Source organism: Pseudochaenichthys georgianus, chromosome 19 (genome assembly GCF_902827115.2).
Source record: "Pseudochaenichthys georgianus chromosome 19, fPseGeo1.2, whole genome shotgun sequence".
In the NCBI taxonomy this organism is placed as follows: domain Eukaryota; kingdom Metazoa; phylum Chordata; class Actinopteri; order Perciformes; family Channichthyidae; genus Pseudochaenichthys; species Pseudochaenichthys georgianus.
The window spans coordinates 26,687,793-26,704,154 of NC_047521.1; the positions used below are offsets into that span (position 1 = coordinate 26,687,793).

General features: G+C 42.5%; 1 protein-coding gene across 1 annotated transcript in view; it reads left to right on the forward strand.

Annotated features, from left to right (window-relative positions):
• Positions 1-14,695, forward strand: part of tnrc6ba (trinucleotide repeat containing adaptor 6Ba) — a 43,173-nt gene extending 28,478 nt beyond the window's left edge. Inside the window, 8 exon segments of the mRNA XM_071206746.1 lie at positions 2,775-2,942; positions 5,923-6,069; positions 8,196-8,339; positions 8,500-8,592; positions 8,779-9,003; positions 9,281-9,348; positions 10,464-10,603; positions 12,333-14,695. Coding sequence (XP_071062847.1) covers positions 2,775-2,942; positions 5,923-6,069; positions 8,196-8,339; positions 8,500-8,592; positions 8,779-9,003; positions 9,281-9,348; positions 10,464-10,603; positions 12,333-12,849 — 1,502 coding nt within the window. The 3' untranslated portion in view covers positions 12,850-14,695.
• Positions 14,696-16,362: the final 1,667 nt, after the last annotated feature.

The window sequence follows — 16,362 nt, forward strand, 5'->3', positions numbered from 1 at the left end:
ACAGCCACGGTCAGATAGCAGGAGACAGAGGACAGCCATGGTCAGATAGCAGGAGACAGAGGACAGCCACGGTCAGATAGCAGGAGACAGAGGACAGCCATGGTCAGATAGCAGGAGACAGAGGACAGCCATGGTCAGATAGCAGGAGACAGAGGACAGCCACGGTCAGATAGCAGGAGACAGAGGACAGCCATGGTCAGATAGCAGGAGACAGAGGACAGCCACGGTCAGATAGCAGGAGACAGAGGACAGCCATGGTCAGATAGGAAAACATTCAGGAGCTATCTGGATCAGTCTTATGCGACAATGGAAACTGAACTAAAGAGAACATTTGAAACTTTAGCAGTCTGCGTGATCTGCCTGCAGGGAGGGGCGGGCCGGCCCTGCGAGTAAAGTAACGAGTAAAGTAACGAGTTACTTTATGTAGAGAGTAACGAAGTAGTGTAATATATTACTTTTTTTACTGTTTTAAAGTAATATGTAATATATTACTTTTTTTTAGTAACGACCCCATCTCTGCTGAAATGTTACATTTATAATGTGTAGTTCAGGACCATGGACAATGCAGCTTCCTTGCATTGACAGTTCTCTGTGCTGAATTTCCTTTGTCTCATTTTTAATGCTGTGACCCGTCTGGTTTAAATGAGCGTGTTGCTGCTTTGATGAAGCCTAATTTGATAAAGTTTCAAATTTAATTTCTGAAATATTTCGTTAATAAATATTTCATGAGTAATATAGTTGTCTTTGTCACATTTTATTTGGCATTAGTAAATAATTATGCACATGTACAGATATTTTACATGATATGAGTGATAACACGTGTTATAAGGGCTATTTTGCACAATAGGTGTGCCTTGGGCACAACAAGTTTGGGAACCACTGCTCTAAATAATAATGATCACGCCACCAAACACACATTCAAACTAAAGGAACCAGCCTGTTTGGAACATGAGAGAAGTAGAAAGTACAGGTATTTGAGTTCAACATGTAAGAAGTAGAAAGTACAGGTATTTGAGTTCAACATGTAAGAAGTAGAAAGTACAGGTATTTGTGTTCAACATCTAAGAAGTAGAAAGTACAGGTATTTGAGTTCAACATGTAAGAAGTAGAAAGTACAGGTATTTGTGTTCAACATGTGAGAAGTAGAAAGTACAGGTATTTGTGTTCAACATGTAAGAAGTAGAAAGTACAGGTATTTGTGTTCAACATGTAAGAAGTAGAAAGTACAGGTATTTGGGTTCAACATGTAAGAAGTAGAAAGTACAGGTATTTGGGTTCAACATGTGAGAAGTAGAAAGTACAGGTATTTGAGTTCAACATGTAAGAAGTAGAAAGTACAGGTATTTGAGTTCAACATGTAAGAAGTAGAAAGTACAGGTATTTGTGTTCAACATGTGAGAAGTAGAAAGTACAGGTATTTGAGTTCAACGTGTAAGAAGTAGAAAGTACAGGTATTTGAGTTCAACATGTAAGAAGTAGAAAGTACAGGTATTTGTGTTCAACATGTGAGAAGTAGAAAGTACAGGTATTTGAGTTCAACATGTAAGAAGTAGAAAGTACAGGTATTTGTGTTCAACATGTAAGAAGTAGAAAGTACAGGTATTTGTGTTCAACATGTGAGAAGTAGAAAGTACAGGTATTTGAGTTCAACATGTGAGAAGTAGAAAGTACAGGTATTTGTGTTCAACATGTGAGAAGTAGAAAGTACAGGTATTTGAGTTCAACATGTAAGAAGTAGAAAGTACAGGTATTTGGGTTCAACATGTGAGAAGTAGAAAGTACAGGTATTTGAGTTCAACATGTAAGAAGTAGAAAGTACAGGTATTTGTGTTCAACATGTAAGAAGTAGAAAGTACAGGTATTTGTGTTCAACATTTAAGAAGTAGAAAGTACAGGTATTTGGGTTCAACATGTGAGAAGTAGAAAGTACAGGTATTTGTGTTCAACATGTAAGAAGTAGAAAGTACAGGTATTTGTGTTCAACATGTAAGAAGTAGAAAGTACAGGTATTTGAGTTCAACATGTAAGAAGTAGAAAGTACAGGTATTTGTGTTCAACATGTGAGAAGTAGAAAGTACAGGTATTTGAGTTCAACATGTGAGAAGTAGAAAGTACAGGTATTTGTGTTCAACATGTAAGAAGTAGAAAGTACAGGTATTTGTGTTCAACATGTAAGAAGTAGAAAGTACAGGTATTTGAGTTCAACATGTGAGAAGTAGAAAGTACAGGTATTTGTGTTCAACATGTGAGAAGTAGAAAGTACAGGTATTTGAGTTCAACATGTAAGAAGTAGAAAGTACAGGTATTTGAGTTCAACATGTGAGAAGTAGAAAGTACAGGTATTTGTGTTCAACAAGTAAGAAGTAGAAAGTACAGGTATTTGGGTTCAACATGTAAGAAGTAGAAAGTACAGGTATTTGGGTTCAACATGTAAGAAGTAGAAAGTACAGGTATTTGAGTTCAACATGTAAGAAGTCGAAAGTACAGGTATTTGAGTTCAACATGTGAGAAGTAGAAAGTACAGGTATTTGTGTTCAACAAGTAAGAAGTAGAAAGTACAGGTATTTGAGTTCAACATGTGAGAAGTAGAAAGTACAGGTATTTGAGTTCAACATGTAAGAAGTAGAAAGTAAAAAGTCATCCGAAAAATAAGTAGTGGAGTAAAATACTGATACCAGAAACATGTACTTAAGTACAGTAACAAAGTATTTGTACTCCACTACTTCCCTCCTCTAAAAATAACCCTCTGTTCTTGTGTGTGTCTTTGTGAGCAGGGTTTGGTTCTGGGGTGAACCTCCCGGGTCTGGACATGGGCGGCTCCTCTGTGGGGGGTCCGGGGGGTATGAAGGACCTCGGGATCCAGCAGTCACGCTTCAAATGGATGATGGAGGGCCACTCGTCCCCGGACACCTCCTCCCCTGAGAACGCATTCCACAAAAACGGTGAGATTCCCCTCTATATTTAAAGGGCACCTATTACGCAAAATCCTCTTCTTCATGTCTCTTCTACATCAACATGTGTCCCCTCTTCTTCATGTCTCTTCCACATCAACATGTGTCCCCTGTTCTTCATGTCTCTTCTACATCAACATGTGTCCCCTCTTCTTCATGTCTCTTCCACATCAACATGTGTCCCCTGTTCTTCATGTCTCTTCTACATCAACATGTGTCCCCTCTTCTTCATGTCTCTTCCACATCAACATGTGTCCCCTGTTCTTCATGTCTCTTCTACATCAACATGTGTCCCCTCTTCTTCATGTCTCTTCCACATCAACATGTGTCCCCTGTTCTTCATGTCTCTTCTACATCAACATGTGTCCCCTCTTCTTCATGTCTCTTCCACATCAACATGTGTCCCCTGTTCTTCATGTCTCTTCTACATCAACATGTGTCCCCTCTTCTTCATGTCTCTTCTACATCAACATGTGTCCCCTGTTCTTCATGTCTCTTCTACATCAACATGTGTCCCCTCTTCTTCATGTCTCTTCCACATCAACATGTGTCCCCTGTTCTTCATGTCTCTTCTACATCAACATGTGTCCCCTCTTCTTCATGTCTCTTCCACATCAACATGTGTCCCCTGTTCTTCATGTCTCTTCTACATCAACATGTGTCCCCTCTTCTTCATGTCTCTTCCACATCAACATGTGTCCCCTGTTCTTCATGTCTCTTCTACATCAACATGTGTCCCCTCTTCTTCATGTCTCTTCCACATCAACATGTGTACCCTGTTCTTCATGTCTCTTCTACATCAACATGTGTCCCCTCTTCTTCATGTCTCTTCTACATCAACATGTGTCCCCTCTTCTTCATGTCTCTTCCACATCAACATGTGTCCCCTGTTCTTCATGTCTCTTCTACATCAACATGTGTCCCCTCTTCGTCATGTCTCCTCTACATCAACATGTGTCCCCTCTTCTTCATGTCTCTTCTACATCAACATGTGTCCCCTCTTCGTCATGTCTCTTCTACATCAACATGTGTCCCCTCTTCCTCATGTCTCTCCTACATCAACATGTGTCCCCTCTTCGTCATGTCTCTTCTACATCAACATGTGTCCCCTCTTCGTCATGTCTCTTCTACATCAACATGTGTCCCCTCTTCTTCATGTCTCTTCTACATCAACATGTGTCCCCTCTTCGTCATGTCTCCTCTACATCAACATGTGTCCCCTCTTCTTCATGTCTCTTCTACATCAACATGTGTCCCCTCTTCTTCATGTCTCTTCTACATCAACATGTGTCCCCTCTTCTCCATGTCTCTTCTACATCAACATGTGTCCCCTCTTCTTCATGTCTCTTCTACATCAACATGTGTCCCCTCTTCTCCATGTCTCTTCTACATCAACATGTGTCCCCTCTTCTTCATGTCTCTTCTACATCAACATGTGTCCCCTCTTCTCCATGTCTCTTCTACATCAACATGTGTCCCCTCTTCTCCATGTCTCGTCTACATCAACATGTGTCCCCTCTTCGTCATGTCTCCTCTACATCAACATGTGTCCCCTCTTCTTCATGTCTCTTCTACATCAACATGTGTCCCCTCTTCTTCATGTCTCTTCTACATCAACATGTGTCCCCTCTTCCTCATGTCTCTCCTACATCAACATGTGTCCCCTCTTCGTCATGTCTCTTCTACATCAACATGTGTCCCCTCTTCGTCATGTCTCTTCTACATCAACATGTGTCCCCTCTTCTTCATGTCTCTTCTACATCAACATGTGTCCCCTCTTCTTCATGTCTCTTCTACATCAACATGTGTCCCCTCTTCTCCATGTCTCTTCTACATCAACATGTGTCCCCTCTTCTTCATGTCTCTTCTACATCAACATGTGTCCCCTCTTCTCCATGTCTCTTCTACATCAACATGTGTCCCCTCTTCTTCATGTCTCTTCTACATCAACATGTGTCCCCTCTTCTCCATGTCTCTTCTACATCAACATGTGTCCCCTCTTCTCATGTCTCGTCTACATCAACATGTGTCCCCTCTTCGTCATGTCTCCTCTACATCAACATGTGTCCCCTCTTCTTCATGTCTCTTCTACATCAACATGTGTCCCCTCTTCTTCATGTCTCTTCTACATCAACATGTGTCCCCTCTTCGTCATGTCTCTTCCTACATCAACATGTGTCCCCTCTTCTTCATGTCTCTTCTACATCAACATGTGTCCCCTCTTCGTCATGTCTCTTCTACATCAACATGTGTCCCCTCTTCTTCATGTCTCTTCTACATCAACATGTGTCCCCTCTTCTTCATGTCTCTTCTACATCAACATGTGTCCCCTCTTCTTCATGTCTCTTCTACATCAACATGTGTCCCCTCTTCTTCATGTCTCTTCTACATCAACATGTGTCCCCTCTGTGGAAAGAGACTCTGAAAGTCTCAGGAACAAAGATTCTCTCTCTTTTTGATCCATTTCTATAAAAACCTGTCTGAAAATGAGCTGATCAGATTTTGGCCACTTTGTGATGTCATAACGATGTGTTGTCTTGTGTAACCATTAGCCAATCAGCAACAAGGTAACCCCCCCCCCCCCTTATCACCTGAATCTCCTCTAGAGCTCCATTGAGTTCTTTGTAACCAAATGTCTCTCAGAGGGGCGTGGGGAGGGGCTCCTTATTTTCATCTAAAGTAACAGACAGAGAATCAGCACTTTGGAAACAGAGGGGATTATGGGTAATGCTGCAATGATCTGTTTGGTGTTTCAGCCAATCAGAGACAGGCTCTGTATATATCTGAGACCTGTGATATATTGATGAGAAACAGTATAATAGGGGACCTTTAAAGTGTTTTGATAAGAGCTGGAGTGAAGCCACGCTGAGGCAGATTGTGTGAATGGGGGTTAGATGTGAAGTCGCATATTAATGTGAGATACAACCATCTGTTGTTCAGTGATGTGTCATACATTATCATCACCCTGCAGGTCCCGTCACTCCTATGAAGATGCCGGGGGGCTCTCCCTACTCTCAGTACGATATGATGGTTGGAGACGGGCTGGGAGACAACTGGCATCGCACCCCTGGCAACAAGATGGGCCCAAAGCCCCCCCCCACGCCCAGCTGGCCCCCTGGTGAGTGACTTATTAAAGTCAAAGAGATAACCTGAGATAAAGAATCCCACAGGGTTAAGACATAAGTAGAGATGGACTAATTAATCGGCCATTGGTTAAGACAATATTAACTAGAGATGTCCCGATCCGATCACGTGATCGGGGATCGGAGCCGATCACGTGATTTTCAAAAGATCGGGGATCGGGATTTTTTTATTTTTTATAAAAAAAAATTATTATTATTTCATGTTACAAAACAAAAATGACCATGTTCACGTCTTAAAGTCATCCTGAGGCCTTAGTTTTGGTTTAAAATGACTCAACATCATGTATGTGTTGCTTCTTTTGGGCTTGTTTTCAGACCTGGTTGCTTATTCCTCTGAAAGCTGGCAGCAGAGTGGGCGCAGTGTCTAATAGTAGCAGTAAGCTAACGAGAGGCTACGTTCAGCTGGTGACTCGGGAGTCGGGACAGAGAAAATGTCAGGAGTTTGGAAGTATTATAAAATTGAAAGCGAAGGCAGTGTAACAGCCAGATGCAATGTTTGCAAGGCGGAGGTTCCGCGTGGTGGAAAGAACAGAGCTACGTTCAACACGACCAATCTAATACGCCACTTGAGAAACAAACACCAACAACAACACGCCGAGTACACAGCGGCCACTCGGGTAACGGCACTGAAGCAACCGACACTTTTAAAAGGAAAGAAAAACTGCCCCAGAACAGTGAAAAGACCAAACAAATAACTAGATAGCTGAATTCATCGCGTTGGATGACCAGCCGTTATCTGTTACCTTTTTTCTCTCTTAATGCATTGCATAAAGATCGGATCGGGAAAAATCGGTATCGGCAAATTGTCAAAATCAAATGATCGGAATCGGATCGGGAGCAAAAAAAGGTGATCGGGACATCCCTAATATTAACCATTTTTAGCTAAACGAATCACAAGGGTACCAGCAACCCTCTGAATTAGCACTGAGCGAAAAAATGCTAACGCACTTAGCACAGAACTCACGTTAGAAATATTTTATACTTCATCGGTTCTACACAAACAAGATATCAAATGAAAGCTGAGATTCCACAGATTCTAATGGTATAAGTATCACCACTGTGCGATCAGAACTCAGGGCAGCGAAGGCGAAACCAGACAACACACAACTTAGCTTTACGGAGCCAAATTGGCAAATACGTCTTACCTTTGCTGTTGTCTGATCAAAAGATGCATAAAGACGCTGCTGAAGGGTAATCCAATGTGTCTGTGTCACTTTGAAATGATTTCTGATAATCCATCTTCATATTTATGGCAATAACGGAGTTTTCATATATAGCTGCAACGAGTGTATGAGAGCTTCCGGTTTTGGGCATACTAGCTACGCATCACTCATTCACCAATGGGTAATGTTTAGATGGATTTTAGGAACGTCCCCTCGATCCTATTGGCTCTCACGGTTAGAAAGAGGTGTCAATCATCAAAATCGACCGAGGGGGACAGAAATATGGAAAATGCACCCAAATGACCCCAGAAGTGGGTTTTTTTCTAAATCTCTCTAAAAAGGTTTCACTTGTTTTGCATCAATCTTGATACAGGGTACTTATTATATGTTGTAGTTTGGATTCCTAAAGCTTTTAGTCTACATCCCATCATTCAAGGGTGGTTTTCACTATAAGTCTTTCTTTTCTTTGGACGGACACTATAATTTACATTTTGTTACTATGTTCAATCTGAATTTACTTTAAAATAAAAAAATCCATATTGATTCTGACTTTTCTACATCCAACTCACAGATTTATCCTTGCTTTGAGAAAAAAGATTATTAATGTACCCCTTTTTAGAAGTGAAGTTATAGTCATTTGTTCTGGGAATGTCATTTTCGAGCCTGAGACCTGAAAAACAGGCTCGGGTTAATACGACAAAGAAAGAGGAATTACTTACTAAGAAAGAAATCATTAGCATCTTAAAACATATAACTTATTTTTGAATTTATTTTTTAAAAAATTGGGTATTTAAATGTTTCTGCTTTGAGTACTTTTGCATTTTATAGTTGTTGTTGTTGTTGTTGTTGTTGTTGTGGTGTTTTGGCATCCAGAACAAGGTAATGGTTTTCCTGCTTTGTAAAAACTGTCTTTAATGGACCACTTGTTTCTGCTCCAGAGTTTCAGCCGGGTGTTCCCTGGAAAGGGATCGACCGGGTCGACCCTGACTCTGACCCCTACATGACCCCAGGGAGCATGATGGGAAATGCAGTGTCCCCCAACCTCAATGATAGTGAGCACCAGTTGTTACAAGACAATACTGGTGAGCATTTAACTCATTGTGATTACACCATATCTACCAGATAGGCGGTTTAGCTTCTTGATGTTATTGTTTGTTATACACAATATCATTTAAAGCAAATAAACAAGTATCAGTAGTTCTGATTTAGTTGCTAACAAAGTTGGTGTGTCTGTGTTTGAAGATTCCACCCCTCCCCTCAACACCTTGCTGCCTTCACCTGGTGCCTGGCCCTACAGTGCCTCAGACAGTCCCCTCAACAACGCACACAACTCAGGTAACCACACACACACACACACTCTCATTCCTAGGCTTTTTCTTATACTCGTTTGCTTCGCTGTCATTTTCCTAACTGTTGATTGGTCATCTTGATTCCAAGTCCTTTTTGTTGTTGTACCTGCTGTATTTCACTACCAGTATGAAACCCCTGTTGAGCCTCATTGACGTTTCTGTTCCCCAGCAGCAAAGTACACGGACTACAAGACCAGCTGGCCCCCAGAGCCCATCGGACACAAGTCCTGGAAAGCTAACCGTGGCAGCAGCCAGATGTCCCAGATGTCTCAAATGTCCCAGATGTCCCGCATACCTCCAGGCCTCGCCAGCCAAAAGCAGCCATCGCCTTCCCCCTGGTCCGGAGGAGCTCCTCGCCTGGCGGGCCGCGGCTGGGGCGGCAGCTCGAGTTCCACTGGTAATGTCCCCACGCTTTTAACATGTTTATTTCACGTTGTCCCTTGCTTGTTGAAACATTCATCTGATTTAAAATGTTCGCAGGAGGTAAGACAGCTGTTGGAGCTTTGATTTAGATTTGTAAGAGTCGAAAAAGCCCTAAGGGAAGCACCAGGGAAAGTCATTCAATATTTATTACATTTGAGAAGCCGAGACGGAAACCTGATGTGTTTACAGGGAATGTGGAAAACTCTCATTCATATTTTTTGTTTTTGTTTGTTCCCTTTTTCCGTCTGCAGCCTCGACCTGGAGTGACGGCAGCTCCCGTGAAAGCTGCTGGTTGGTGCTCAGCAACCTCACACCGCAGGTAAATACACACTCTCACACACTCACACACACTCATTCTTACACACTTACTCACACACTCTCACACACTTACTCACACACACTTACTCACACTCTCACACACTTACTCTCACACACTTACTCACACTCTCACTCACACACTCACACACACACACACACACACACAGGCTCACACACTTACTCACACACACTTACTCACACTCTCACTCACACACTCACACACACACACACACACAGGCTCACACACTTACTCACACACACACACACACACACACTCACTCACTCTCACACACTTACTCACACTCACACTCAGGCTCACACACTCTCACACACACACACACTCACTCACTCACTCTCACACACTTACTCACACACTCACACACTCAAGCTCACACACTTACTCACACACTCACACACACTCAGGCTCACACACTTACTCACACACACACACACACACACACACACACCCTCTCTCACTCACACACACACACTCACTCTCACACACTTACTCACACACTCACACACTCACACACACACACACACACACACACACACACACACACACTCACTCACTCACTCACTCACTCTCACACACTTACTCACACTCTCTCACTCACACACACACACACACACACACACACACACACACCCTCTCTCACTCACACACACACACTCACTCTCACACACTTACTCACACACTCACACACACACACACACTCACTCACTCTCACACACTTACTCACACTCTCTCACTCACACACACACACACACACACTCACTCACTCTCACACTCAGGCTCACACACTTTCCAAAAACAACTGCCGAGACTTCTGTGCGAGCAAAATTAAATTCCTGAACTCTTGGGCTGTGCAGATGTAGCTTAAAGTTAGTCCATAACCCTGATAATAAATGCGTTGTCCAACTCCAAAAGAAGTCTCTGCGCCGATATCCGCTAATTCGCTGAAACCCTATGAAGTATAAGCGATAACCGATGTTTTTTGTTTGTTTTGTGAACCAATCAGAAATGGGCAGTACACATTTTGAAATGCTCTGACCCAACCTTGACCCATCGTTCTTCCATTTAAGTTCTCCTTCTCCATCTTGTGTTTCCTGCAGATTGACGGCTCCACTCTGCGGACCATCTGCATGCAGCACGGCCCTCTGCTGACCTTTCACCTCGGCCTGACGCAGGGCACCGCTCTGATTCGCTACGGCTCCAAACAGGAGGCAGCCAAGGCACAGAGTGCTCTCCACATGTAAGACTGCAGTCATTTCTCTCTCTCGTCTAAATGGTCAAATTGGATCTAGTATCCTCATTAATATTTGTACATATCGGAGTAGGGCTTTCACAATGTCCAGATTACACACAGCTAATGGCGCATTTCCACTGCCGGGCCTCGCACGGCTTAGTACGGTATAGTTTGGCCTCGTTAGTGTAAGGGAAACTTCTGCAGCAATGGAGAGTCAGGACTCCGAGAGACACGAGGAGAGCTGGAGCTTTGATGTCAAACACTGATGTTTATTACGAGTATCGGCCGGAGGATTCACATCACAAGTCACAGCAGCCAGAGGTTCTGACTGCCTGGGAGAGTTGCCACGTCAATTCTGAAGCGCCACTCTTTTGCTAGACCTTTTAATAGGTTCACAGAGAGTAATCAACATAGTGGGGGAGATAAACTAAACATCTGGGAACACTAGAGATGGCCTAAACATCTGGGGACACTGAATCACTTGCCTGACCCTCATGGCCTCGAAGATTACACCTTTGTGTCCACAAACACCGAGAAGGAAGTGTTCCAGCGTTCTCACAACCATAAACCATTTGTGACCGAGAGTTGCCCGGTCATAAACTGGGAATATCAACATTAGCTGGAGCGGCACATTCCTTAAGGGCGATAACAGAGTCAGGGTTGGTCATAAATGTCAAAGGGTAAAAAGGTTAGATATCTTAGGAGGAAAGGAGTTAGAATTATTCCCTAACAGGTAGGCCAGGCTCACTTTATGCTGTGTTTCCTTTACAGTTTAGGAACTGGGGCAGTAACTATAGGAACGCAGTGTAGGCGGGGCCGTGACGTCATCTTCAATGCGAAACACAAAACCAACACAGCCGTTAGCTGTTAGCACTCAGAGCTCACAGCTCCTCATGTCTGTTCAGAAACTAGACACAAGTGAAACAAGTACAAACCACAGACTGCCTGTGTCATGGAGAATACAGTCGCTGGTTTATTTATGTCTGTAGGCCGTTGTTGTGTGTGTGGACGGTCTGAGCATATACAACGTTAGCTTAGCCCATCTCCATTCAGGGAACAAGCATTCTAAAAGGTGTTTCTCTGCCGTCTGTCTGCAGACTCGTCAAAGCATTAATTCATGGTTTTCACTAACCGGTATCAGTGTGTTGTTACTTCGGCATCATTTAGAAACGTGTATTACAATTAGATCACGGTCAAATAAGTTCATTCTGTTGTAGTTGCCAGCGATTCTCTCTCTAGTTTAGCATACGCAGCCCGGTTGTTGGTCCGGAAAGAACCTCGATTTGGGAGAGCCAGAAAACTGTGAAAAATTACCCGCTAGCCGGAACTACGCCGAGTGGAAACGCAACCAAAAACGGGCCGGGCACGGCACGCTTAAACCGCACTCCGCGCTGTAGTGGAAATGCGCCATAAGTGCAGTGAGTTGGAGAGAGTCTTGTGGGAGGCACTGTAATTAAGTTTGAGGGAAGTTCAAGCTATTAACTGCTATACATGTCGTTATAACATTGATCTATTCAAGCCACGTTCATGATACTGAGTCTGGCAACAAGTACATCTATTTAATCTTTACATAAAAAGAAAGCAGAATCTCATAAAAACAAGAATTTGTATCCCATCACATTTTCTTTACGGTATAAAGTATTATAAAACCCAGCGTAAATTGCACATTTGAATTGTCCAGAAGTAATTGTATCCCCGCTAAAGAGATACTGACAGATTCTCCTCTTTACATCAGGTGTGTTCTGGGTAACACCACCATCTTGGCGGAGTTTGTGAGCGAGGAGGACGTGGCTCGCTACATTGCACATTCCCAGGCAGGAGGAGGAGGAGGAGGAGGAAACCCCGCCAACTCGTCAGGCTCCGGGCCCACATCTTCCTCCTCCTCGGCTGTGGGGGCCAACGGTAACGGAGGAAGCTGCGATAGAAGTGGAGGAGAAGGAGGAACAGCAGGAAATGGAGGCGGGGCTTCCAGCTCCGGGTGGCAGAGTCTGGACAGCACAGGCAGCTCTTCGGACCAGACCTCCACCCAGGGGCCCGGTTTGGGGGTCTACTCCCAGTGGAGCAGCAATGGGACCGTGGTAGGGGGGGCTGGAGGCGTGGAGGCCGGGCGGCAGGGTCTGTGGGGGGGGATGAGCGGGCCGGGGTACCCCAGCACCAGTCTCTGGGGGACCCCCGCCCTGGAGGATCGGCACCAGATGGGCAGCCCCGCCTCCCTGCTGCCGGGGGACCTGCTGGGAGGGGGGGCCGACTGACACATTTTAAAGTTGTGATGTCACACTCTGTATTTATTTACACGTAGAGATGACATAAATTAAAGCTATATTGGTCACCCAGCAGTCAAACTACACACACACATTCATTAAGCCGCTTTAACTTTAAATGAAGACAACAGTAAAACTTGAACTTGGAAATCCATTAAACTCTGTAACTGGATAGCTCTTCGGTCTTTTTACTCCAAATCCATCGCTCAGAGACCCGATCACTCAGGCATGCACTGTAGACAGGCTCAGCCAGAGTCGTACAAGTTTAGCTATTGCTGTTTTTAGTGTGCCACAATTTACTTTCTTTTGTATTACTATGTAATCTCAAAAAAACTAAAATGTCAGACTTGCAGACTGAGCCCTCGTAGACCTGGCTGGCGTTCTTCAAAGTTCTCATGTTTGGAGGGGAAGCATCTGGAGTTTGTAGAGGAGATTTTTTGGGGGGGGGACAGCGCCACACTACTGAGTCAAACGGACGATCAGCAGAGAGAAGAAAAGCGTCTTTTTGTAAGTAGGTACCGACACCTTGGTGGAAATATGCCATCAACATGGGACCCAGGGTAAAAAAAACAAAATATCAAAACAGAAACAACATTAGCCAAACTTGCACTATATGCCTCTGGGTTTGTTGTTGACACATCCTCCACAGATCCCTCCATTCTTTTTCAAACCGAGCTACAAAACAGGACGACTTAATGTTACAACAGCAGTGGCCTTGGCTCAAAACCAGCGGCCACGTCAGCAGCCTTCACACCGTTCATCAGTTCCACACTGCTCTTATATTTGACAAGCGAAATTGTATCTCCTCGTTGATGTTAATTTTTATTTTCTGTTTTAAAAGAAAAATGTGAGAAACGTTGTGGAAATTCAAAGATGTCCTCCTTTTTTGTTTGCCCTTCAAACACTGACCTCGCTATTGTATTTTTTCTTACTCGAGAAATCAAGTTGGTTATAATTATATATTATCATGATGTTAATGATGACTGCGATCACTTATTTACTCGCTGTACAAGGTGCCCTCCTGCCTGCCTGTGTGTGCATGAAAGGAGTGATGACAGTATGACCGAATGGAGGAGGATGTGATGAAGATAATGATGATGATATCGGGAGTGTGTGTGTTATTGCTACAATGTTGAATGTTTTTTTTCTTTCTTGTCCATGAGAGATTCATGAGAAATGTGTGTGTGTTTGTCTGTGTGTGTGTGTGTGTGTGTGTGTGTGTGTGTGTGTGTGTGTGTGTGTGTCTGCGTGTGTGTGTGCATACTCTTGAACACTTATCTGCTCCAGTCAGGGAAGTGAATTAATCTGACAGCTTACATTTGAGAGAAATTGTGTGTGTGTGTGCGTGCGTGCGTGCGTGCGTGTGTGTGTGTGTGTGTGTGTGTGCGCGCGAGTGTGTGTACATGTGCTCGACTGTTTGGATATTGTAATAGCTAAAAAGTTCAAAAACATTGGCACTATTGCATATGTCTCTTAAGTTTTCGTGTATTTTTTTAGCAGCATTTCGTTCCTGTTTGTATTTTTTTTTTTTTTTTGCCAATTGCAATAAATGAATATTTTGTTTTTAAGACGAAGTAACCAACTGAAGGCATTTCTATTAAAAAATGCCAGATCCTACCATACCAAGCTGAGCTGGAACAGTGTTTTACAGACACGTTAAAGACATTACCTGTTATGTTTTACTGTTTTTCTTTTGTTTTGTTATGTATCAATTTAAATTAAGTCAGTCTTTATTATCACTTCTGTTCAGGATGTTTTCATTTATTTCAGATGTTACAAAAAGGAGAGGAAATTAATTTAAAGCAGAAAAGAACAAGATAATAAAGGTTGAATTGAAGTCTGTGGTGGTTTGTTTTTTGTTTACCTACAGCGGTGTTTCTCAAACTTTTTCATTCCAAAGACACTTAACCAATAAAAAAACACTCGCGGACCACCTAACTCCACAAATATCCCAAAACACATCGTATTTTACAAATCGCCTGAAAATGGTACAAACAAGTGGCAACATGTGTGATGAAGGTATTTATCTGGGCTATATCATGCAATCGAAAGTGAAACTTAAGCTCGCTCCATTGCGGAGATATTCCCGCGAGAGTGCAGAAAACTTAAATGAATAAATACATTTCAAATGTGAAATGTTACCAATATACTCACGGACCACTAGGGGGCGCTCGCGGACCACACTTTGAGAAGCACTGAACTACAGGATGCTATTCATAGATTTACCGTTGCTGTTTCAGGTTAAATTAATTATTTAATCAGTGGCGTTTTTATATGTAAAAAAGTGGTGGGGCAACTTAGATGTGGGGTAAACTGTGGCGTGCTTACACTAATTGCGCTGCATTAGCGCATAATAGCTTAAGATGAGGAGGTGAGGCCCCCTCATAACTGCATGAACCTGTATGGCACAATACAACTCTACATTTTTTGGTAATTGTTATACCCTGGGCCAGCCCGTAGCACTGGCGTTATAGAGGTTCGCCTAGGGCGCCAGATCGGGGATGCGCTGGCAGCTCTGGAGGAAAAAAAAACATTTTTGACCGTTGGTGCTCATCCTAATTTTTCTTAAATGCCATGTGATCTACTCACACTACCTTTGCGATCGACTGGTCGACACTAACTGGAAGAACGCAGACTAAAACGGCAATGTACAGACGAATCAGATGACTAAACATACAACAACAACAACAAAATATATTTTAACAGCTTTGTTCCATACATACTGAAAAGCACAGTGACTTGGTCAACTATAGTGTGTTTCTTGGACCAAGAAAACATTTTTAAAATCTAATGAAGTAATTATAATGGCTAAAAGAGATGCAACCCTCAAGTTCAAGGTGTCCTCTGATGTATTGCTGTAGAAAAGAGTAATTTAGGTTTGCAAACATCGACTGACCTGGGTTGAGAGAGAAATTTTAAGCATTTCTTACGAAAAACCTATAACTTTAGCCAATTGCATGCAGACTGTATTTTGGGTTTTATCTGGGAAGTAATTAACACAAATATTTATATAAAAATTTAAAAATAACAAACAATATAATTGAAAGCTTATTATCTATATACTCTGTAATGTATGATAATATTTGCGTTTAAAAAACAATATATATGTATTGTTAATTACACGGATGTATCTTACTTGCATCTTGTCACAATTTAACAGGATGCTCCTGTTGAGGTAAGATAATTGCAAAAAGGAAAGACTACTTATATTTCTTTAGGTGTGTGTTACAAAATACACTTAAAATGTTTGTTTTTTTACTTAATGTTTTGAAAACAAAGTAAGCTAGCTATTAGCATTTAAGCTAGGGAAGCGGTTTGTATGCTAACGTCTACATCATGGTGATTATTTTAAAATGTTGTTTATTAGCTCGTTTTTCATATCTTTTTACATCTTAAAAGTGTCTTTGAGCACCTGATAAAGCGCTTGATAAATAAAATGAATTATTATTTTTACTTAAAGATGGTCATGGCAACTAGTTTTAGGCCCAACAGACGTAATTAGCC